Genomic DNA, 26,325 nt, shown 5'->3' with positions numbered 1-26,325 from the left:
GGCCAGCATAATTGGATGTTACAGAGGCTCTGCGTTTCTTTATTGTCGTGCTATTGCTTACTAATAGTTTTAGAAACTATTCTTCACATTATGATTCAGCCATCAAAAAAACGTTAACAACCCAGAAATATGTAGTCTTCTCCACACTGCAGAAACTATATTTAAAATGTGTTTTCATAAGTAGTGAGTTATAGATTATAGTTAGAAAAACTAAGAAAAATAAGGAACACAAACAGATTTAAAACTGGCCTTAAAAATACGTACAGGTACATAAATATTTTTAAAAATAGGAATTTTGCCATTGTGTTAGAGATTCCCAGAAATGTTTACAAATATAATGGCAGAATTTTAATTCTTTAGATTTATTATTGAATTTCAGTATTTTCTTTTTGAAAGTGCCTGTCTTTTGTGCTTAATAAAATAATTATGTTCTCAATGCAAAAAGGATAAAATTTGGGAATTCCCTGGCAGTCCTGTGGTTAGGACTTTGAGCTTTCACTGCCCAGAGTGTGGGTTCATTCTTCATTTGGGGAAACAAAAAAAAAAGGAGGAGATTTGTTGTATTGCAAAAGCTCAGGCTGACTTTGATTTTCATTTCCCATTAGTTTTTGACATCGCTTCCCAAATTCAAATGCTATACCTACTTCTGAGTCTGTGCATGGGTTGGACAATAGTCAGAATGAAGAAGTCTCAGAGCAGACCTCTCCAGTGGGACTCTACTCCTGCATCCACTGGTATTGCTGTATTCATGGTCATAACACAGGTGAGTAGTGAAACCAAATGTTTCTGTTCTATGCTATTCAAAAATGCAGACTTGAACACATCTCCTGTCAAAATTGAACCCCAGGACCCATGAAACATTTGTGTCATTTTGAACTATGAGTTTAAAGTGTGATAGATCATAAGTGAAGTAAGTCAGAAAGAGAAAGACAGATACTATATGGTATCACTTACATGTGGAATCTAAAATATGACACAAGTGAACTTACCTATGAAGCAGAGATTGTTCTCAGACATAGAAAATAAATTCATGGTTATCACAGGGAAGAGAGGATGGAAGAGGGATAAATGAGGAGCTTGGGATTAGCAGATGCACAACTGCTATGTATTAAATAGGTAAACAGCAAGGTCCTGCTGTGTAGCACTGGGAACTATATTCACAATCAGGTAATAAACCACAATGGAAAAGAATATGAGAAAGAATACATATATATGTGTAACTGAATCACTTTGTTGTACATCAGAAACTAACACAACATTATAAATCCCATATAGTTCAATTTTTTAAAAATAAGGAAAAAAAGAGTGATAGATCAAATAACCTGTTAATTTTCTGAGTGCTACTATATGTAGATTATAGAATTTCATTGTAATTTACCTGAATCTGAGCTTCCTATCAGCTTATTTAAGCACAGTATGTTTAACATTCAGTTAGATTCTCATTTTCTAATTAAGAGCTTTCTTCCATATTTTCTAACACTTTGTAAGTACTCAGTATTAAATCAGTCAATTGATGAATCTGGGATTCATTCATTGTCAGGAATCTACTTTATACATGAAAGAATCCAAGTGAATATCAGATTAAAGAAAAAACAAAATGTAGAATGAAAAAGAAGGGGATCTTGTTTTTGAAAGCAAATACACCCAAAACAAATTTGGTCTTTTAGAAGGGTCCTCTCTGCTCTTGTTTTGTTTTCCTCTACTGTGATATGTAGACATTCTAGGATCTCTGTATGCTTGTATGCAATGGATTTATAAAAATTTAGATGAAAGATATAAACATAAAAATTTGTACTGAATTTGTGACCAGTATAAGTTACAGATGAAAATGAAGTATACACTTGGGTTCTATACAGGACAGCATAATCTGTTTTAATGCATTAAATAAATTAAAAAACTCAGTAGTGGAGGGTAAAGCCTGTGCTTTATTCATCTCTGTACCTCTAGTACTTATTTAGTACTGTAAGTGCCGAGTGACGGTCTGTTGAATTTACATGAGTGATTTAGAAAGGGACTATATCATAGGTATTTATATTTAAAAAAAAGATAATGCCAGGAAGAGAGAGCTAATGAGCAAGAACTGAGTTGGAGGTGATTAAAATAAGGGCAAGATCCTACCAACTTAACACTTCTGATCCAGGGTTTATGGAGAGTAATGTTGCATCAAGTTCAATTCTCATTTCTCAGTAACCTTTTTTAAAAATTGAATTTTCATTATTTCATTGTAATTTAAATTCATTATCATAAACAAATACAAATTGAGATTATAACTCTACATTAGACTTTCTGTGAGCATTTGTGAAGACTGTGAGACGTGGCACTGGTCCTCAACAACAACCAGACTAGGTGGACGAGACAGGCAGAGATCATGTAAATACGTACACCATATTCCACGGGTCACACATTAGCGTGTGTGTGTGAAAATATGGGGGTGCTGTGCTTCGTTGCTTCCGTCGTGTCTGACGCTTTGCGACCCCATGGACTGTAGCCCACCAGGCTTCTCTGTCCATGGAGATTCCAGGCAAGAATACTGGAGTGGGCTGCCATGCCTTCCTCCAGAGGATCTTCGCAACCCAGAGATTGAACTCAGGTCTCCCACACTGCAGGCGGATTCTTTACTGCCTGAGCCACCAGGGAAGCATAGACATGGCACTTTCCCTCAACAACAGCCAGACTAGGTGGACGAGACAGGCAAAGAGAGATCACATAGATATGTACACTGTATTCCACAGGTCACGCCTTAGCATACGTATGTGAAAATATGAGAGTATGAGCATGTAAAAATGTGAATCGTGGGAAATGGTTATTTTTTTCTGCTTTGTTGGATTATAATTGAAAACCAGAAATTGTATAGATTTAAGCTACATAACTTGATGTTTTGATATATATACATTGTGAAATGATCACCAAAACCTAGCCAGTTAACATCCATCACCACATGTAGCAGGAGATATTAGTTCTGTGATAGCACTTTTTTGTGGTAAAAAGTCAAGTTTAGAAATGCATGTTGAGGAATCAGATGGGTATAATTTGGTGTGGTAGAGGAATAACTTTCAGTAAAAAAAAAAGATCAAATATTTGGTCCAAGAAGGAAATTCATTTTGTGCAACAGGAGAAAGGAGTTCACCTAGCAAGAACATAGCAGGAGTAAAATGAGGGGGAAAGATTCAAGAATGAGGAAAGGAGGTGGTTCTGGTAAACTCCATAAAGCCTAAAATTAGATTTAGTAATGGAGTTTTCATCTAAATCCTTTGGAAGCCACTGAAGACTCAATTCTGAGTGTTGAGTTGGTAAAAGAAGGGAGCACAGAGGACCAATGACTTGTGTGATGGTAAAAATTATCATAATTTAAGTGATTGATGTTTAGTAAAGATGGAGGGAATGTGGGCTCTGATTACTACTGAATAGCAATAAACAGAACAGCTTAATCAGGAACTTGCTGAGCTTTTCACTGGCATAGTAACCACAGGGGAGAAAAGGTGAACAAACACATAAGGAAAGTAACGCTGCCCTGGGTGCCATAATGGATATTAAAAATCCACTCTCCTTGGGACTTCCTTGGTGGTCCAGTGGTTAGCACTTAACCTTCCAGCGCAAGTACGCCTTCAATCCCTGGTCAGAGAGCTAAGATCCCACGTGCCTCTCAGCCGAAAAATCAAAATATAGAACAGAAACAACATTGTAACAAATTCAGTAAAGACTTTAAAAATGGTCCACATCAAAAAAAAAGAAAGAAAGAAAGAAATCTTAAAAAAATCTACTCTTCTTTAACCAGAGAGGTTAACGTGGAAAAAAAGAGTGAAATCAACAATTCAGACTTGCTCATTTGTGGATTACAAAAGATACTGAGATATTTGAAACTTTATCCTGAGATAACAGGCTTGAATGCAGAACAGTTTGATTCATAATAAGGTGTTGAAATAAGAAAGAGATTGATTTAGAAGAAAGTTTGTGCTTATTCTCTTCCTCTTTTCAACTTATTTTCATCATAAGAGATGTGTTATTTGAATCATGGTAGCAGTAGTCTTTTTTGTCTCTAATACATGGTCTCATTTGAGGGGCTTGATAACAAGGCCCCTTCCTCCAGCTTAGGGGTGTCAGTGAGGGGAAAAACCGCCCTTACTTTATCAACACCTTATATAGTTTGATAAATCTTAGAACCTCTTAGGAATGAATGTACTGTTTAGGAGGATATATAAAAGAGTTGAATAAAGTACTTTATTGTAAGTAGATAAGACTTTTTTCTCTAAAAATATGTATTTATTATTATTTTTCTTTGCAGAGTATTTTGCTACTTTGGGAACAGTTTGAAGAAACCAGTTCTCACAACCACCATTCGCACCACAGCTTAGCAGGAATCCTTCTTATCGTTTTAAGAATTTGCCTAGCGTTGTCCTTAGGCTGCGGGCTCTACCAGATCATCACAGTGGAGAGGAGTACACTCAAAAGGGAGTTCTACATCACCTTTGCCAAAGTATGGGTTTGCTTAGAAGAGTACTTCTTTGCATTGTCAACTTCATTCTGCATTACTGGGGAGTTAGTACGCAACCCTGGGCTAATACTTCATAAACTTTTATTATGTGCCAGGCACCACTCTTACGCCCTTTATGTGCTTCAGCTCATTTAATCTTCACAATTTATGAGCTGCAGGTGATACTATCCCCATGTTACAGAGCCCCTGGAACAGTAGTTTCCATGTAATCTTTGGCAGGTCAGTTTTGCTTGAATTGTGATTTCTCTATCAATAGGGATTTTACATTCTTTTCTATAGTATCAGAACTTTTTAAAATAGATTACTGTTTGCATTTCTCAAAAAGCAGTTTTTAATTGACTATGAGCTGTTTACTCCCAGAATTATGCAATGTTTTATAACGAACTATGAAGAGCCATTCTTCAGTGTAAGCAGAGGGAGCCAGGAGACTGAGTACACGCTGCACTTCAGCCATTTCATGGCATCCATATGAGATCATGTTGACTTCATTCCCCCTTTCCATGTTCTTCCTATGCCAGTGAGAGCCAAAGGCAGATGGATTTTTTTTTTTCTGTACCCATTTAATAAAGGAAAAGATCAGGAGAGAGGTTGGGGCAGTCACATTACAGAAGCCTCCCTCCCTGGAAGGTAATACTTTTGATATACAGATGGAGAGAATCCATAACCCATCCTCTCGGCGACACTAAACCACATTCTGACAAGCTGTTTGGTCACCCGTCCTAGTCCACGGTCTCAGAAGAGTGAGGCTGCTATGGACAGAGGGCCAAGATTCCTTCTTTATTCCTGATGTGGAACTTTGTCAAGCTGCTGCTGCAGGCATCTTATGTATCAAACAGGCAAGGATATGCCTTTCACTTTGGAATTCTTCACAGAGACAATAGTGCCTATTGTCTGAAACGTTAATATATACCTCGGTTGTATAAAAACTAAATTTTTTCTTTTCAATGTTTTAAACAGTACCAAAATTTTTCTTAAACTGAAATGTTTATTTTTATGTTTTCATATAGCTATTTGAATAAGTTCAGACATCCAGAAGCATTTAAAGAGTAGCAAACACATTCTCACCGCTCTCCCATCTATGAAGTTATCACCTCCTTATATAATCACAACTATTAATTCCTAATTTATTTTTCAGAGAATTAAAAATATATATTATTAAATATTTTCTATTTCCCTTTGCATTTATACAGACAGTAACATACTAAACACATATTTATACATCTTGTTTATTTTTCTTACAATATCAAGGTACTAACCATGTCAAGAGCTAGTAATATTAACTTATTATTTTATTTCAAATTTAATTTTAGAAAAGGATATTTTGCCATGTTCTAGGAAAAATGGAAAATATATATTTGAAAATAAAAGAGTTAAAAAGTTTCCCATTCCTACTTTCCTAATTCCAGTGTCTTTTGTACTAAATCTCAAACACATAACCACTGTTAATCAGTTTTTTGTGTTATTCTTACAGAATTTCTTTATGTATCTATATGAAACTATGAATGAATATTCTTATGGTTTTTACAGAAATATTGCACATTTGTACCGTACCTCGCTTTTCTCAATTATCGATTTGTTACTTGTTTAAACATGTTCGTAGTATATCAAAATGTGTATATGTGAAAGATGGAAGATTTTAAATACTCCTAAAAAAAACACCCATTTGATTAGAAACAAAGTATCATTGTCACAACAATAGCAAACTTATTTCTATCTTTTATCGCAGTTTCTACTGTACAGGCCAATTGAGATCAATCAAGACCTCCTAAATAGGCTAGTAATGTTTTCTGTCTGGTACATTATGAAAACAGAGGCACAGCTGCGCTTATTCAACGTATTTTTCATTTGTTTCAGGGCTGCATCTTGTGGTTTTTGTGCCATCCAGGTCTTGCATGCATTTCTATCATTTTTGATGACTACCAAAGAGATAAGGTAAATAATATACATGATCAAAATAGTTTTATTTTTAGTCTTTATTGGGAAATTAAGTAGGAAAAACCTATTTATCCACTCAGTAGTTTCTTTGGATTCTATGAAATAGAACTTGGAAACAAAATATTAAACCAGTGAGTATTTCAATTTAGTTTATAAGCAAAATGATGGAAAAATAGCTTTTGTTATTCCTATTTTAACCTATCTCATAGTACTATTTTATAAATTAAATTGTAGAATTTATAAACACAGTTGTTAAGAAAAAATGATTAAAAATGTTCACTACATAATGTTAAATATGAAGATCACTCTTTAAAAATCAGTCTAGTTGCTTTAGCACCCTGCAGACTGGAGTGCCGTGCTCAAGTATGTCACATTTTGGTTGCGTTGATACCTACCATCTTAGGTGAATGACTCCATCATTTCAAAGTGGAATTCTCCCAGGAGCTCTTTACAAGCTATGCCATATATGCTTGAACACAGAAATGTTTCTTGAACCTGAGGTATTTACAGAGGGTAGATAGGAAGGTAGTCTACAAAGACAGAGAAACAACCCGAGAATTTCTGAAAGAGCTTTTAGAGTACTCGTCAAGATTCAGGTAGGGGCATTCTTTATTCCTATTACTAGATTAGCCAGGAGCCTGATTTTTCATATTACTTTCTTGTAACTTATTACTTTGTTCAGCGCATGCACCCTTGAGGAGAGAATGGTTTAGTAAATTATTCTTTTGTGTCTTATTTTGACATCTATAAACTGCTAAAAGAATTTTACTTGTGAACAATTACAGTCCTGAACATTAGTTGTATTTTTCTATTGAAAATTTCTTTTTTAAAATTTACCTTCAGTAAAGATGGGGAAGATATAATTTTTTATTTATATATATTTACTTAAAGTATATATATGTTTATGTATGTATAAAGTGTATATAGGTTCATGATAAATTGAGTATAATTTCTCTGTTTTTGCATGCAGTAAAGCATTCCCTTTCTTTCCTTTTCAGGTCATTACAATAGGTGTTATCCTTTGCCAGTCTGTTGCCATGGTCATTCTCTACAGACTCTTTCTATCCCACAGCCTGTACTGGGAAGTTTCTTCACTTTCCTCAGTAACACTACCACTGACCATATCATCTGGACACAAAACTCGGTCTCACTTCTGATACTTGCTTTTCTCTAAAGAAAAGTGAATTGATTCACCAGAGTGCAATAAGGATCCAAATACAGTGACTTTTTTTTTCATACTTGTGGTATGAAAAACTGAACAGAGAAAGCAGAGCATGTTATATATATAACTGCATTTAAGCAGTACCAAACTGAAAACTGAAAAAAAGGTAATAAATGTTTTGAAATATACTTAATAAACTTTCAAGAAAGAGCGTTGTTATAAGGTGATTTATGCAATTTCCATATGGAAATAAAGATGAAAAGAATTATATGATATTTTTATAAGAGACTCATCACTTACAATGCCTCATCCTACATCAGTAGTTAACTCAGGTTTGATAGTCCAAAAAAAGTGATCAGTTAAATGATTACTTACTTATATGAATCTAAAATAAGTCCAGTTATGAAATCAGTGTAATACACTGGTTAAAAACTGCTTCTTTTTATGCTTTAAGGAAACTGCATTTCATATTGGAGTTTAAAGATATTGAAAATTAAGTTACTTCAGAAAACTAATATAAAATATATTTGTAGTTAAGTGAATAAGCTTTTGTTTATTTTTGGATGGGGTTATTCTGCATTTTCTTCTATTATTTTGGCTCTAGTTAGGATTTAGCTTGATTAGCAAAGGGTTTTTGACAGATAATTTATGAAAACTTAGATAAATTGCAGCGGTTGTACAAAGGATTTTAAAATCTGAGCACTTAGGTGAAGGGACAAGCAGGTTAACATGTTTAAAAAGAAAGAAGGAAAAAGTACTCTATGATATGGTTACTAAAATTTTAATCCTGATATAATTCATTTCTCTTACATTGAATCCCCAATCATAATTAAGCTGTATACACAGATTAAATTAACAGAAGCATTTCACATAAATGTTGGTTTCAGTCATCAACTACCCATGAATTCCTGCCCAAGGATACTTAATCAGGATTAAATTTTCTATGAATAATTGAAAAACAAAATACTCACTGGATTTGTTATAATCCTTGTTGGCACTGGATTCTAAGTGGTTGCCATCTTGAATCTTTTGTAATAAAGCCATATTTTTTGCGAATGATGCCCTGGTATTGAGTATACAAATACTCTATCAAGTGCCTGTTTAAAAAATTGCTAAATGGTTGTTGGTACTTGCAATATAAAATGACTATTCCCATTAAGAGTCACTGATCAGAAATTATTCTGTCTTGCAAGTCCTTCAGGCCTTTTCATTTTTACCTCTGGCTTATTTTAAAGATTTTTTTTTTAAAAATCTACTTTCAAAGGTGTTACGTTTTTGAGCAAGAAATAGTGCACTGATCTGGTAATTAACCTTTTTAATTAAATAGTTAAAGTTAACATAGCAGAACTTAAAAAATATCTATGATTTTGTCTTTGTTTTTCCTTTGCATCTAGTCTCATTGAAAGTGAATAGTATTCTGCTTCATTTTAAAGGCAAAGTACATGTGTTCGTGACTAGCAAAATGGCAGAGTGACAAAGTTCAACCTGCTCATTAAATCATCAACAGCTCTTTGTAAATTATTTAATAAATGAGAGCTACAGGTTGAGACTAGAAAGTCTACAGTATATTTTAGATTTATGTGATCTTCTGAGTGGTCATGACCTTTTCTTTTACCACATCTCACTAATAACCCCAGTTATTGTCTGTTGTATTCAACTGAAGTGCAGTTAATTGAGCTGGAAAAAAAGACTGAAGCCTTTTCAAAAGTTTTGTTAACTTGCAACAATGGGAAGAGAATAATCTTTGTGTTACCTACACAAAGAACATGGAAACTGTAATCAACATGTATGAAATATATTACTGTGCTTGCATTTATGAGGCTTGAGCAATTTTTTTTACTTTTATTTTTTAATTTATGGTTGAATTTACTGATAATTTATTTTGTTATTCAAGAGCCATTGTTAAATGAAGGAAGACAGTTTGTTAATAAATGTATAAAACAGCTGTGAATAAAGTTTAGTAATCTGAGTTCAGAATTCATAGTTCATAAGTCATGACATGGTATCCCCTGTTTTTTCTCTTCCTGAATGTTTACATGGAGATTTGTTACCACAGATTACAGAAAGATAAGTGTATACTGCAAACTCTAATTAAAAATCAGAATTTTGCCACTTTTCTTTATTTGTCAGATAATGCTTTTTTTTAAATCTATGTTTACATTTTTTCTTGGAGAAGTTGGTCTTTCCAGAGCTTTTTTTCCCCAGGAGCATTTTCTTTCTTTACGTAGGAAGGTATGTCTGCTCGGACGCTCAGTTTTGCCTGACTCTTTGTGACCCCATGGACTGTAGCCCACCAGGCTCCTCTGTCCATGGGGATTCTCCAGGCAAGAATAGTGGAGTGGGTTGCCATTTCCTTCTCCTGGGGCTCTTCTGACTTAGGGATCAAACCTGTGTCTCCAGTCTCCTGCATTGGCAGGCAGATTCTTTGCCTTCTAGCACCACCTGGGAAGGAAGGTATATGAAGGTGTTTTTATTGATATGTATAATCAATACATATCACCCTAAGCGCTAATGTGATAATCACGCTCCCCTGTAACTGAGTATGAAACAGAGAATAAATGATTCCCCATAGTCACCTGACTTCTCTTTCACTTTTCTACTTTACCCTCATGATTTAATGAGCACCTATTAGATATTGTGTTAAATTTTAGTGAGAAAGAATGGCTAGCCATAGTTAACTTTCGCTGTTGGTTTTTAACAGTAAACCTGAAATTGTATTGAAAGTTAGAAATGAGCTTGAATATCTCTGTGTACCTCAGCTCACTTCAATATTTGAACCTTGGCTTTCAGCCAGATAGTGTTGCTAGCAGGGAGATATAATCCAGGCAGAAGAACTTGCTTTAGGAAAAAAAAATTTTCATGATCTCAAGTAAAGTAAGCCATGTCTGATGAAAATGGGAGATATACGAGTCTAAGGCCAATTCTAACATAAGGAAACTAGAATCTATATATCAGCATGAACATTGGCCCCTTCAACATGTTTCCCTCAGGAGGCTGTGCATGTTCTCTGAAAATTCTTTGGAAATCCGGAATTATTTGTGAAACATTCATTTTAAATAGCTTCAGTGGTATCAAATCTTTGAGGTTCTTTGTTTTTGAGAAGTGATATGATATAGCCTATCAGTTTGAGACTAGATCTGAAGGGGTAGCACCAATTTTTGTTTCAACGTGTATTTATAAATTGAGACTAAAATAATGACATTGGTTTTCCCATGAGATCTGAAAACTAGTGCATGAACTCATTATGTGGTTTTCTAATAGTGCTGCTTCCACACTTGGGCACCTTCTCTGCACAACTCCAAGGGCATTGTGCTCTAGGAGTGATACGAGTGGGTGCTAAGTCCCTTCAGTCATGTTTGGCTCCGTGCGACCTTATGGACCGTAGTCCGCCAGGCTCCTCTGTCCATGGGATTCTCCAGGCGAGAATACTGGAGTGGGTTGCCGTGCCCTCCAGGGGATCTTCTCATCCCAGGAATTGAACCTGCATCTCTTACGGCTCCTGCGTTGGCAGGCGGGTTCTTCACCATCATAGCCACCTGGAAAGTACCCTAGGGGTGACAGTTAGATGAGAATAGTAGGAAGCCTGGAGTTGTGGAAGGAGTGGTCCTGCCCACTACAACCTGGTCTCCACACAGCAAAGGGAAATCAGCTGGATGATGGAATTCTTCATGCTAACTTTATGCCTTTTGTATATTTGAAATTATTTTAAAATTTAGAAATGTAAATGAGCTCAAAGCGACTGTCTTATTAAAACTCTCCATTTGCTTCCCATTGCACTTGGGAAAAAGTGACTCATGCTCATGACTATGTTCTACAAGGCCCCACGTGAACAGGGCCCTTTATATCTAATTTCATACCATTCTTCTCACCATGCCCCAGCCTTATCCTTCCAAAATACCTCATTTATGTCACTGCCTCAGAGCCTTTGCATTAGCTATTTCTTCTGCCTGGAATATTCTCTCCCAAATCTTGATGTGGTTCATGGTCGAATTCTCATCCTTCAAGTTCTCAGCTAAAATATCTTTCAGAGACCTCTGACCATCTGTGGTGAATTTATATGGGGCCAATATAGCTAAGCTGCTCATAGGTTCCTCTGAATTACATCTGCATAATTCCAGAATAGTGTGGATCAAAGAGATGTTTGGCATGAGACTTAGAGGACTAAGGGAAAGCAACCAGATCCGGATTCTTTTGATAATTGAAAGCTCCAAGCGAGGCATGCACTGTTGCTGCTCACCCGGTTTATTGCTTAGTTGCCAGTTCACCTTCTTGGTTTGAAGACCAAAAGCTAGGCCCACAGAACACCAGCTCCAGCTGAGTCACCTCCGTCAGTTTCTTTGACTCCTGGGCCAGATGTGTGTATTGCTCTGTGACAAAGGGTGCTGGGTTCTACAGGACAAGCCCATCATCGAGGTTGGAGACTTGAAGGCAATGAGGCTGGCCTGGGTTCCAGTGCACCCTCATAAGTTCCACTCAGTTCTTGTGGGTCGCCTCATCCTGGCAGGTCCCAGTGCATCCTTGCTTTCCCCACTTCACATCCATTTTCGCTTCTCACTTCAGTTCAGTTCAGTTGCTCAATTGTGTCTGACTTCTTGCAACCCTGTGTACTGCAGCATACCAGGCTTCCCTGTCCTTTACTATCTCCCAGAGTTTGCTCAAACTCATGTCCATTGAGTCAGTGATGCCATCCAACCATCTCATCTTCTGTCGCCCCCTTCTCCTCCCACCTTCAATCTTTCCCAGCATCAGGGTCTTTTCCAATGAGTCAGTTCTTCGCATCAGGTGGCCAAAGTATTGGAGTTTCACCTTCAGCATCAGTCCTTCCAATGAATATTCAGGACTGATTTCTTTTGGGATGGACTGGTTGGATCTCCTTGAAGTCCAAGGGACTCTCAAGAGTCTTCTCCAACACCACAGTTCAAAAGCATCAATTCTGCGCTCAGCTTTCTTTATAGTCCAACTCTGACATCCATACATGACTACTGGAAAAACCACAGCCTTGACTAGACAGACATTTGTTTGCAAAGTAATGCCTCTGCTTTTTAATATGCTGTCTAGGTTGGTCATAACTTCTTCCAAGGAATAAGTATCTTTTAAATTCATGGCTGCAGTCACCATCTGCAGTGATTGTGAAGCCCCCCAAAATAAAGTCTCTCACTGTTTCCACTGTTTCCCCATCTATTTACCATGAAGTGATGGGACCAGGTGCCATGATCTTCATTTTCTGAATGTTGAGTTTTAAGCCAACTTTTTCACTCTCTTCTTTCACTTTCATCAAGAGGCTCTTTAGTTCTTCATTGCTTTCTGCCATAAGAGTGGTGTCATCTGCATATCTGAGGTTATTGATGTTTCTCCCGGCTATCTGGATTCCAGCTTGTGCTTCATCCAGCCCAGTATTTCTCATGATGTACTCTGCATATAAGTTAAATAAGCAGGGTGACAATACACAGCCTTGACCTACTCCTTTTCCTATTTGGAACCAGTCTGTTGTTCTGTGTCCAGTTCTAACTGTTGCTTCCTGACCTGCATACAGGTTTCTCAAGAGGCAGTTCAGGTGGTCTGGTATTCCCATCTCTTTCAGAATTTTCCACGGTTTATTGTGATCCACACAGTCAAAGGCTTTGGTATAGTCAGTAAAACAGAAATAGATGTTTTTCTGGAACTCTCTTGCTTTTTCAGTGATCCAGCGGATATTGGCAATTTGATCTCTGGTTCCTCTGGCTATTCTAAAACCAACTTGAACATCTGGAAGTTCACGGTTCACGTACTATTGAAGCCTGGCTTGGAGAATTTTGAGCATTACTTTACTAGTGTGTGAGATGTGTACAATTGTGTGGTAGTTTGAGCATTCTTTGGCATTGCCTTTCTTTGGGATTGGAACAGCCTCCTATAATAAAATCCCTATAATAAATACCTAATTTTGTATATTAAAAATGGAATGTGTGTGTATGTTGGGGATGTCCTAGTGGTATTTCTTTTCTGATCAGACCCTACAGATACACCATCGTATTTAATGCTGTTCCCCATCCTAATCACTCTATTAGATTATTTTCTTTTTATAGTACTGCTTTCTCTTTGCCATTGCCTCTCTCCTCAATTAGATTGTAAATTCTGAGGGAGTTTGGCCCATTGTATTGTTTATTGCTGTATCCCTAGGACCTAGAACATTCTCTGATTGGTGCACCTTAGATGCTTAAAAATACTTTTGAATGCATGGATAAAAGAAATTCTGAAAAAGTTTTAGACATATATTTAGCAATATCTCCTATATAGTGACATCAACAATGCTGTGCTATTCTTTGAAAGTGACAGTGAAAGTCCCTCAGTTATGTCCAACTCTGTGACCCCATGGACTATACAGTCTATGGGCTTCTCCAGGCCAGAACACTGGAGTGGGCCTATCCCTTCTCCAGCGAATCTTCCCGACCCAGGAATTGAACCAGGGTCTTCTGCATTGCAGGGAGATTCTTTACTAACTGAGCTACCAGGGAAGCCAATGTGCTGTTCTTTATTAAGTTATTAAAATATGGAACTGAGAATGTGTAAAAATCTTGAGTAGTCAAGTGGTTATTAATAAACCTAATCTCTAAAATTCATCAATTGTAGAAGGATTTTTCAAGTTATCAGAGAGTCAGTTTCTCTCTATTTTAGAGAGACCATGTGACTGGCATCTTAGCCCACCACAACTAAACAAATCGATTTAAAAGATGTTTACGTTAGCTAGAGGAAGGAATGTTGACAGTAGTCTGAAGCATCTGGGAGAAGACAGAAAAACTATAAATGACCCTAACACTCAAATTCCAGCAGCCTGGGGTCATTTAGTGTGGGTGAAAACAGCCCTGCATGCCATGATAGACACTTAGAGCTTTATTGTTCAATATAGCTCATGACAGGAATTCCTTGGTGGTCCAGTGGTTAGGTCTCTGTGCTGTCACTGCCAAGGGCTTTCACTTGATTCCTGGTCAAGGAGCTAAGATGCCACAAGTTGTGCAGCCTGGCCTATATGTACATATATATATATATATATATATATATACACACACACACACATATCATGTTAATAACACTTAATATTCAAAGATTAAATAATGTTCAGTATTCTCATAGAAATGTTCAAGTACATTGTTAATGTTTTATTCTTGTTAAATTGGTAATACATGTACATTGATTGTACAAAAATTAGAAGCTTGAAAAGAGTAAAAAATTGAGAAATTAAGTCCCTACGGCCACTTATTTCCCTCCCCTGGATTCAACCTCTACTCCCAGTTTCTTGTGTATTTTTCTACAGGTGGCCCCATGTATATGTAAACACATGTGAAACGTAAACTGGAGCATCCCATACAGGTTGTTATGCACATTCAGCAGTTTGTTTTGTATCCCTACTGACTGCATCACCCCATCTTTTCACTGATTGCTTAGAATTTCATTATATGAATGAATCTTTTTAAATTAGTGATTCAATTAGTGATTTTAAATTAAATTAAATGAATTTTTAAAAATAGTCCTCTGTTACTGGACATTGTTGGTTTCAAGCCTTTTGCTATTACAGGTAGCCCCCTAAACTTTTGGAATAAAAAATTTGCCTGGCCCTCTTCCCCTATTCCCAGACCCTCCCTGCCCTCCCTGTCTCACTTTCCAGGATCTAAATCATTGAAATTTCCAGAGCAATAGAAGTGTTTTTGTTATTCATGGTGGAAACTGATATTTTGTGCTAATGAGATGACTCAGTGTGAGGGTTGACCACACCAGAAAGGCCAAACATGTGATTAGAAGGTTGGGGCTTTGAGTCATGAAAATTTCAGCCTGATCTCCAGGGAGGGAGGAGGCAGTGAGGATTAAGTTCAGCCTTGTGGTCAATGAGCCAATCTATCATGCCCATGTAGTGAAATCCCAACAAAAACTTTGCACACTGAAGCTCAGATAAGCTTATAGATTTTTTTAAATACAGGTAGAATTAAAAGCATTTGTTTAATGGCCACTGTGTTCTACCTGTGTCACAGGTAGAAAAGCCTTACCTGTTGGAGATTATGTTTAAACCCCCATATTTTCCTCTAGCAGTCTTATTTTTTTATGTTTAAAGTTTTGATCCACTTGAAATTAATTTTGCTGTAAAATATGAACTAGGGATACAACTTAATTTTTTTCAGAAGGTTGCCCACTTATTGCAACATCATTTATTGTGTAATCCACCTTTTATTTATTGATTTGTAGCTAGTCTATTTTGAAACTTTAGGCCTTTCAATAAACTTGATTCATGGTCTAATACCACACTGTTCTAATTATTGTAGCTTTAAAATATGCCTTACTGTCTGGTTGGGATAATTTCTTGCTAGTACACTCATTTTTCATGATTTTTTATTATTCGTGCCCTTTTTTTCATATGAGCTTTAGAATCAATTTTTTTCTGATTTTCTTTTTCAAAAGAAAAACAAATCTGCTTTCTGATTTTAGTGGAGTGAATTAAATTTCCATATTAATTTAGGATGATTTGACTTACTTAACATGTTGGATGTTGATTTCACAGATGGTAGCTCGTCCTTTTGGCTCCTTAGCCAAACATGTCATCAACTGTCTGAATTGTGGTTGCTTCCATAGTGATCCAAGAAACTGGTATGAAATACCTTTCTGTTTTTTTCTAATGTGAACGTTATTTGTCATCACTTTTTAAAGGCTTTTTTATATAAAACTTGAACGTTTCTTGATAATCTCTAGATATTTTAATGTTTTCTTTCACTTTATGTTGCATGTGACTGTTGTTTTATATGTGAAGACTGTTGGTTTCTATATTTTAATTTTGCTTTCAATCACCCAACTGAAATCTTCTAACAGTTGTAATAACTTTTTAGTTGACTCTCTGGTACTTTCTAGATAAACAATCATGATGTCTGCAAAGAATGATCATTTAAATTCTCTTTCCCTTTTTTACCCCTTATTTTCACTCCTTATTACTAGTATCTCCAGAACAAGAGTAATTAGTTTTGGTAACATGGTGTTACTATTTCTACATTCCACATTAGGTGGTTCCAAGAGACTGTGAAATATGTATACTGTAATGCCTAGAATAACAACTAAGAAAAAAAACAAGTTATATATTTTGTCAAAATGCAATAGGAAAATTGAAGCAAAATAATAAAAAAAAAGTTCAAAAAAAAAAAAAGAGGAAAGAGGAAACAAAGAAATTAAAGACAGAGAAAAAGAGAAAAGCAGAAAACAACAAAATGATAGACCTAAATCCAAACACATCAATAATTATGTTAAATGTAAATGTTTAGAATATACCAATTAAAAGAGACAGAATAGGCTTTTTAAAAATGTTCCAACTATGTGCTATCTATAAGAAACACACTTCAAGTATGATATAGGTGTGTGTGTGCATGCTCAGTCACTTCAGTCATGTCTGACTCTTTGCAACCCCATGGATGTCACCCACCAGGCTCCTCTCTCCATGGACTTTTTCAGGCAAGAATACTGGAGTGGGTTGCCATGCCCAATAATGGGAAAGATATACACATGCAAACAACAATCAACTGAAAATTGTTACTACTATTGTTGTTTAGTCACTAAGTTGTGTCTGATTCTTTGTGATTCCATGGACTATAGCATGTCAAGCTCCCCTGAGCGTGAAATTTTCTAGGCAAGAATACTGGGGTGGGTTGCCATGCCCAATACAGGAAAGTTACACACATGCAAGCAGCAATCAATTGAAAACTGGAATTACTATTATTGTTGTTGTTGTTCAGTCGCTAAGTCGCTCTTTGCGACCCGATAGACCATACTGGACTTCCCTGGTGGCTCAGACGGTAAAGCGTCTGCCTACAATGTGGGAGACCTGGGTTCAATCCCTGGGTCGGGAAGATCTCCTGGAGAAGGAAATGGCAACCCACTCCAGTATTCTTGCCTGGAAAATCCCATGGACGGAGGAGCCTGGTAGGCTACAGTCCATGGGGTCGCAAAGAGTCAAGACACGACTGAGCGACTTCACTTCACTTCACTTCAGACTGTATGCAGCTTGTCTGGCTCCCCTGTCCTCCACTATCTCCCCAAGTTTGCTCAAATTCATTTATGTCCATTGAATTACTATATTAAGATCAAAGTAGACTTCAGAGTAATGAAAATTACCAGGGATAAAGAAGGGATGAAAAGATAAAAGGGTCAATTCCCTAAGACAACATTGCAGTCTTAAATGTATACATCAAACAATAGATCTTCAAAATACATATTTCAAAAACTGACAGAACTGAAAGGAGAAATAGGCAAGCTCAATTTGGAGACATCAACACTCTTCTCTCAGTGATCAACAGAACTAGTTAAAAAAAAATCAGCTAGAATATAGAAATGAACACCACCACCAATCAAGCAGATCTAGTTGATATTTATAGATCACTCAACCCAACAGTAGAAAAATATACATTCTTTTCAGGTACACATGGACCATTCATTATGATAGACTATATCCTGGTTCATAAACCATAACAAATCTAAAAGAATTGAATTTATACAAAATATACTCTCTGATCATAATCAGGAACAGATAGATAACTGGAAAATCTACAAACACTTGAAAACTAAACACTTTTTAAATGAACCATGGCTTACCAAATATATTTTGAATTGATAGAAAATGAAAATACAGCATATGAAAATTTGTGGGAAGAAGCAAGTGTGTTTCTTAGAAGAAAGTTTATAGTATCAAAAGCTTGTGCAAAAAAGAAGAAAGTCTCAAATTAATAACTTCAGCTTCCAACAGAAGAAAATAAAAAAGAAGTGAAAAATAACCCCTCTTTTCGACCCTATGAACTGTAGCCCATCAGGCTCCTCTCTCCAAGGGATTCTCCAGGCAAGAATACTGGAGTGGGCTGCCATGCCCTCCTCCAGGGGATCTTCCTGACCCAGGGATCTAACTCATGGTCTTCTAGGTCTCCTGCATTGGCAGGCGGGTTCTTTACCCCTAGCACCACTTGGGAAGCCCATTTAGCCATTTGGGAAATATAAAGGGCACAGTGATAAAAGAATCTGCCTGCCAATGCAGGAGACGTGGGTTTGATCCCTGGATCAGGAAGATTCCATTCTCCATGGACAGGGAAGCCTGGCAAGCTGCAGCCCATGGGGTCACAAAGAGTCGGACACAGCTAAGCATGAGCGTGCACATCACATATGCAAATTAAAATTGTGGTGAGAAATACCACTAGATGCCTATTAGAATGCTAAAATAAGAATAATGAAAATAACAAGTCCTACTAGGGATGTGGAGTGTCTGTAACTCTCCTATATTGCCGGTGTAAATGCAAAATGGCACAGCCGCTCTAGAAAAAGTTTTGCAATTACTTATAATGTTAAATAAATTACCATATCACACAACAATCCTACCTCTGAGTATTAACCCTAGATAAGGGAAAACTTATACTCGCATAAAAATCTGTACACAGACTTCCCTGGCAGTCCAGTGGTTAAAACTCCACTCTTCCACTGCAGGGACCACAGGTTCTATCCCTGGTGAGGGCACTAAGATCCCACATGCTATACAGCACAGCCACAAACAAACAAAAGATCTGTACCCAAATGTTGATAGTAGCTCTGTTCACAATCATAAAAAACTGGAAACAACCCATATGCCCTGAATTTACAAAGTAGGATATATCCATGCAAAGTAATACTGTTGGTAATAAAAAGAAACAAACTATTGAGTCACACAACTTGGATGAGTCACAAAAGCATTCCAGTCTTAAAAGGTTATATACTATATGATCCCATTTAGACGGCATTTTCAAACAGGGCTTCCCTAGTGGCTCAGTTGGTAAAGAATCTGCTTGTAGTCATGGAGAAAAGATCAGTGGTTGCCAGGAGTTACAGGTGGGAGAAGGGTATGACTGTGAAGGGATAACACGAAGGAGTTAGTTGGACGTGATGGAACCTTTCTGTATCCCAGTTGTGGTTGTGGCTACATCAATCTGTACATGTGTTAAAATTCAAAGAGCTGCACACTGAAAAGGTCAGCTTTATTGGGTCATAATTTAGAGACTAAAATAAATTTTACGAAGTGGATGTTGAATTTTGTCTAGTGCCTTTCAGCATTTAAGAATATGATATGATTTTCTCTTTTGTTCTATTAAATAGTGAGTAGTATTAACAGATTTCCTGAAGAAGAACCATCATTCAGTACATTTTTTAAAGTTTTACCATCCCAAACCAATGAGATTTTTAAAACTGGGATAATCAACAGGGTATAAACTTGAGCAGTTTGAAGACTGAAAATATTCAGATTCTCTTATTCTTTGAGGATGTCTTTGAAAGACAAGACTCATATGTGTTTGTTCTGAAAAGTGCATTTAAAATCAGTTGATTTATTTTTATTTTTGCTTTATGCATCACTTATACTTCAGGGGTTTTGCCACTAGATACTTTATAGAGCTGGTTAGTTGTAAAAGGTGCCAAAGTCTGTCATATTTAGAAGGTATTATTATCTACTAGGAAGAGCAGAGACTTTTTAACAAGACAGTCTGATTTCAAATCTTGGCTCTGCCATTTTTCAATCATTTTCTCGTATGGAATCTTGTTTGGAATGAACAGTGATTCCTTTAGCATGGCGAAGGGGTCATACTGAAAAAAGCGAGGAGTGTTCTGCTGTGAGAGATGGTTCTGACGTTACCAACTCACGGGACTGGTGTAAAGATTACGTCTGGTGCTTGTGCCTGTACAGTGCAGTGTTCTTTATTTATAGGCTTGAAGGTTGTGTGCAAAACTTTCAGTGAACCAAAGGTTCTTCCTAACCTATTCACTCACAGAGATAATATTTAAATGTCCATGAGATGAAAGTGTGTGTTTTAAATAATGGTACATATGTGGTTAGAACAGAAAGTAGGTGTGATTGGAATATATTCAAGATTCTATCTACTTCACACACGACTACATTCCAACATACACCCACACAAAATAAACTTAAATCTCTTGCCTAGCCTGTGAGCCTTAAAGATCTTTCAGATTAGCTTTTAAGACTTACCCAGAAGTTAAAGCATTTGTAAAAGATTTGGTGGTGGAGGGGGGGAGGCAGAGAGGTGTTGAAGTGCAAAGTGGTTTCTTCTCAGATGAACCAACTTCTGTGACCAAAGTTCCTTATCAATTTAGTAAATTGTATTATTCTTTTGTTCCTTTTGTGAAGACATCAGGTTCTGTAGAAATCAATGACATTCCATAGTTTGTTAAAGTTTAGTAGTTACAGACTAACAATCTTCTTAAACCCCTGTAAATTCTATCTTTGGTTGTTCCCAAATGCATAGAGAGTGGTTCACACGCTTAATTTGAGAATTCAGGATAGAAGGCATTCTAGATGTAGTAGAGTTAGGTTTTACGAACAGTATCAAAAGTCACGAATTACGGCTGCTATGTAGATTTCAAGGTCATAGGTATCTCACCTTTTAAAATATAAATTCCTTTCCAGAGCGCAACATTTCCCTGCCTGCCCTTCAGCTTCCGAGATCCTGTCTCTCTCACTCTGCCCAGTAGGACCCCTTCCTTGTGCTGAAAGAATCCCTTTGCTCCGAACCAGATGTTTTCCCCCAGGGCTCGGCTTTAAGTCGGTAAGGCAATATTTCCTGCCCTTTGTCTCCTCATTTCTCATGCTTCTACTCTTTATCATAATGTTGTTTTGGTGTTTCTAGTTCTTGATGATACACCACTGTCAGCTCAAGCGCACGCTATGAGTTTCAACAGCTGTGACATGTCTAAACCACATTATCTTGAAAGTGTTGGCACCAGTGAAAAATAGAAAGGAGCCAAATTAATAAAACAAAACATTTCAAAGGGTTCCTATGGATACACCCTGAAACCGGGAAGTACCCATTGGGCTGAGTTGACTCACCCCTCCTGTAATCGCCTCTCCTAGCCTTGCTGCATCATTTATGTCCACACCGTATAATGCATGCTTGAGGAGAGTCGGAGCATCTGATGATTGCAATCACATCACCAAAGGTGTGCCTTTTTGCCTATAAAATCCATTCTTAAATGGGTTATTGTGTTTGAAGTGATTGATTACAGTCTTTAGAGATAAAATATGAATACTGTACAAGGGGTGTGGAAACCAAGGTACAAAAATGGTATGTTTTATGTAAAGGAGTAATCAGAAAATAATGAGTATGCATTCTAATGAAGGTAAAGTCACTGCAGCAGATTGAAAAGACTTCCTTTTATTGCGAGTAGAACCTGTGCAGAGCCGGGCTCAGGCAGTAATAACGCGGTGTTGCGTTCCTTTACATCTGATTTTATGAGACCTTTAAGTGTCGGTGCTACTCTCCTCTTTATGTATTCGTATTTTAGTTTTAATACAGTTGCTTAGAGTTTGATTTTTTTTAATGAGGTGAAGCTTCAGGGTGTAAACATAAATGCCTCTGAGTTATGAGTGGCAGGGGAGGAGTCAGGAAAGGAAGAATATAGTCTGAAGTGAAGATCAGTTTATTTTTCATTTGAAAAGGAAATGCTTTTTATCTCCGTATGTGTAGTGACTTTTTTTTTTTTTTTGCTGAGTGATTTACCTATACCTGACCTTTTCTATTTAGTTCTTCATCATTCCCTTTATACTTTCTAAGAGCTTTGCCTATAATGCATATTGGAAATTTTTCCTTGTTTGTGATTTGCTTTTCCGTTTAGTTTGTGATTTTTTTGGCGTTCGGAAATGTAGTTTTCATATAGTTAAATATGTGAATATTTCCCTTTGATGTTTCTACCTTTAGTGTTCTTTAGTACCTTAAAGATTATATATACAGTTATTTTTTATTCACTAATTCCATGGTTTGTTTTGTTTTGTTGCAATCAATTTCTTATCTACTTGGAGTTTATCTTGATGTAAAACAATAGTTCTTATCCGGGGCTGTGCATTAGAATTACGTGAGAAAAACATTTATGTGTCTAGCTAGATGCCGTCCAGACTAATTCATTTAGACTTTCTGAGGGTGGGGTCTGGCCATTGTATTTTTCTTAGAATTTCTGCAAGTGATTTGTGATTCATAACCAGGGTCAAGAAACACTGTTTAAAGAATCAGGTATGGATGCAATGTTTTGTTTTCCATATTGTTTCAACCCGCATTACAAAGATGTTTTTAAAGACTATTTGCAAATATGAAAATGGTGATGATAAAATGTGCGTAAGTGAAAAAAATTGACATAAACTTTACATGTGTGGCGAATATACCTATACCCCCTGATTCCAACAAAAAACTGAGAAAATACATTAAAATCTTTAAATACATTTAAATCAGAGATTTAAATCTCTGATGATTGTCTCAGAGTAGTGGAATTCAAATGTTCTTACTTATTCCTTTCTGCCTTTTCCAAATTCTCTATAAGGAGAATTAATTGCCCTTTATCATAAGAAAATTCTGTTGCAGAAGGACGTTACTTTTTTAAAAGATTAATTTCTAGTCGTTACTTTTTAAACAGTACATCGAAGAGTATGGGAAATGTTTCGGCTGTGACCGTTTTCATTAGATTAGATCTGTGGCTTGTAAGATGAGGACATTGCACTTGCATACCTAAGTTTTACTGTTTGCTGCTTTTATTTTATAAACAAAAATATGTTTATTTTATAGACATATACTGATTTTAATCATAACCAATTTTAAGTTTATGAAATGTTTGCTTTTTAGCATTACGTTATCTCTGAGAATAAAACACAATTTTGGAAAGACTGATAAAAATAATCTGTAGAGTTCAGCATCTGATTTCTTTGGCCAGTAAGGAAATCACAGTGGCCAGTATGGTTTTATCTTAGCTTGTGTTAACACATTTCCTCATTCTGCAGAAGAGATTCAATTTAATACTAAGATTCATGTAGGACTTCTGTAGACATTAGAAACTGAGAACTTTAGACCATATCAAATCCATTCTCCTGGTGACAAAAACAATTTGTTTAAAATTGAAGTGTAGTTGATTTGCAATATTGTGTTAGCTTCAAGTATACAGCAAAGTGATTCAGCTTTTCAGATTCTTTTCCATTCTTTTCAGATTTTTTTCCATTATAGGTTATCACAAGATATGGAATAGAGTTCCCTGTGCTATACAGTAGGTCCTTGTTGTTTATGCTGACAATTGACAAGACTGTTTGAAGGCCATTTATTTTACTGGAGCCTTACAAAAGTTCTTGTATTCGGTTGGTGGGATTTTACCGTATGTAATCGAATCTAGGGTTTCATTGTTTTAAGATTTACCCTTAATTTTACCAAGAAGCAGATTATGCCAGAATGCTTTCCAATTATATTGACTATTAAATGCATTCAATTTCAAGATCTTAAAATCTGAAACACATATGCATCTTAGAATTGGAACACAGCCTTTTTTCTTTTTAAATGAGAATATGGGAAGATGAAACTTTCTTTTCCAATACATCCAGGATTTAAACTTTAACATTCGAATGTTCTAGACCATACAGACAATTAATCTGTAGATGTTATAACAGATTAGTGAAGAAAGGACGTTGTATGATCATTTTTTGAGGAGATGTATTTAGTCCAAGTGATGAAAGTATTATTGTGGGAGGTCAACCTAAGAAGGATCAGAAGCCACATCTTCCTACCAATCCAAGTAACACTGGTTTTCTGCCATATGGAGTGTGATATCTTATGGCTAGTGAGAGTTCTTCTGCACAAGTTTTCTAATTAGCTAAATGACTCAGGCCCTACTTTGTTATAGCTTTGGCATCTTCCCTAAGTGCTAGAGGGGAATAAGGGGATGCATAAGTATTTAACTAGTTAGATCTGAGCAGAGTGGCAATTACATGACTCAGTCAAATTTTACAGTTACAGCTTTGAAAAGGAATCTTAGAGATTCTCCTAAAACGGTCCCCTCATTTTGAAGAAAGGAATCTAGAGGCTCTGGGCAGAGGCGAGGAGGTGTAAATAATTTGCTCGAGATCACACAGTCACATAGAGGCAGAACCAAGCCTGGAATCCAGGCCCCAGGCTCCCAGTCTGATACGCCCTTTCCACTGTTACACATTCCCCATATTCAAGGATATGAAAATGGTGGGTGTTAAGTAAGTTTAAGCACACTGAATTTATAAACGATGTGCTGATTTTGGCATATTTGTTTTGTAAGTGTTTGCTTCATCTACTTTGGGAAAATCCAAAAAGGAAACTGGCAGTGATGACTTATTTATCACTCACAGAGTTCAAGGCAGAGCCAAATACTTTGTCTAATATAATCCTCTCAACAACCTCGAGAGGGAATGAGTTCAAATAGATAAAGTAATTTACGCAAAGTTACACAGTTAAGCAACAGAACTGAGAGTGTATCATGCTCTAAAGCTTATTAACTGCTACACTCAACTCCCTTCTTTGGATGAAGTCAGACTTCAAGTGAGGTATTCTATATTGCACAGAAGATGGACACCCTGAGCCTCTCATGTTTGCAGACGATACTTTGACAGACTTGCCAGAACATTCATAGCCCCGGCTGGGAGAGGAGTAGGAAGGGCAGCTTCTTTGGGGAGGAAACTTTCACTGATGCTATTGTGTTATATTTGCAGGGAGGGGAAAGAAAAGGCCTTCAGATCTCCCAGATCAATCAGCCTGATAAGCTGATTTTTATTGGTAGCATAACATCTTTCTCATCAATCAGATTATCGCTCATTTTTATTAAATAATATGGATTTACTGAGGTGTGTTAAAGAAAATAAAAATCTTTTATTTTTTTATTATAAGTTGTAAATTTGCTTATTCTATTATTAAGTGTAATTTTTAAGCATTTTTTTATCCCTTTGCAAATATATGCCATAAAAAAGTATTAAGCGTGACCTCAAAAATAGGTGTGTCCTTGGTAAGAACTGTAAAATGCTCTCTTCAGGAATAGTAGTAGCATTAACACATTGCTCTCTCATCACAACTTTTTCTTTTAAAAATTTTTTTATTGAAATTCTAGAATTTGAGTCCAAGTTTGTTCTCTTCACACACATTCCTGAATGATTTTTTTTCTTGGTTTATTGAGATGTAATTGACATGTAACACTGTATAAGCTTAAGGCATACAGCATAATAATTTGACTTATATATATTATGAAATGATTATCATTACCATAATAAGTTTAATTAACCTCCATAGATACAGAAGAAAAAGGCAAGATGGCAAATGAAAAAAATCATTTTTTGCTGATGAAAACAGCAAAATGTTGAAGAGAGCTCTTAGGAGGTATTCTCTTAACAATTTTCAAATATAGCATAGAGCAGTGTTAACAGTGGTCATCATTTTGTATGTTATATCCTCAGTACTTACCTATCTTAAAACTGCAAGTTTGTATCTTTTGACATCCAGTTCCCTGTCTCTCCATTCCCCTCCTCTGGTAACCACAAATCTGATCTCTTTTTCTGTGTCTATGGTTTTATTGTCATGTTACTGTTTTAGATTTCACATATAAATAAAATCATACAGTGTTGGTCTTTGTCTGTCTGATTTATTTCACTTAGCATAATGTCCTCAAGGTCAATCCTTGTTTTTTGCAAATAGCAAGATTTCCTTCTTTTTTAATAGCTGAATTTTATATATATATATAAAATTGCCATTCATTTGTTGATGAACACTTAGGCTGTTTCCATGTCTTTTGCTGTTGTAAATAAAGCTGTTGTGAACATGGAGGTACAGAAATCTCTCCTTGAATGATTTTATGTACACATGTCAAGATAGGATATAAGGCTACTAATCTATTTAAGGGGCTTCCCAGGTGATGCTAGTGGTAAAGAACCCACCTGCAGAGATGC

At 36.3% G+C, this 26,325-nt stretch overlaps 1 protein-coding gene across 5 annotated transcripts in view; it reads left to right on the top strand.

The window, feature by feature from the left end:
- Positions 1 to 26,003, top strand: part of GPR180 (G protein-coupled receptor 180) — a 43,190-nt gene extending 17,187 nt beyond the window's left edge. For 2 of the 5 annotated variants that reach the window (XM_043477588.1, XM_043477589.1), the window contains 4 exons: positions 606 to 763; positions 4,283 to 4,474; positions 6,347 to 6,424; positions 7,426 to 9,706. In XM_043477588.1, the coding sequence (XP_043333523.1) occupies positions 606 to 763; positions 4,283 to 4,474; positions 6,347 to 6,424; positions 7,426 to 7,584 (587 nt within the window). In that variant the 3' untranslated portion in view covers positions 7,585 to 9,706. Of the gene's footprint in view, positions 1 to 605; positions 764 to 4,282; positions 4,475 to 6,346; positions 6,425 to 7,425; positions 9,707 to 16,113; positions 16,200 to 21,024 lie in introns of those variants that run through there. The other 3 variants (XR_006271143.1, XR_006271142.1, XR_006271141.1) reach the window with 3 other exon arrangements.
- Positions 26,004 to 26,325: the final 322 nt, after the last annotated feature.

This window comes from Cervus canadensis, chromosome 9 (genome assembly GCF_019320065.1).
Source record: "Cervus canadensis isolate Bull #8, Minnesota chromosome 9, ASM1932006v1, whole genome shotgun sequence".
Classification (NCBI taxonomy): domain Eukaryota; kingdom Metazoa; phylum Chordata; class Mammalia; order Artiodactyla; family Cervidae; genus Cervus; species Cervus canadensis.
This window is presented reverse-complemented; position numbering and strand designations above follow the sequence as displayed.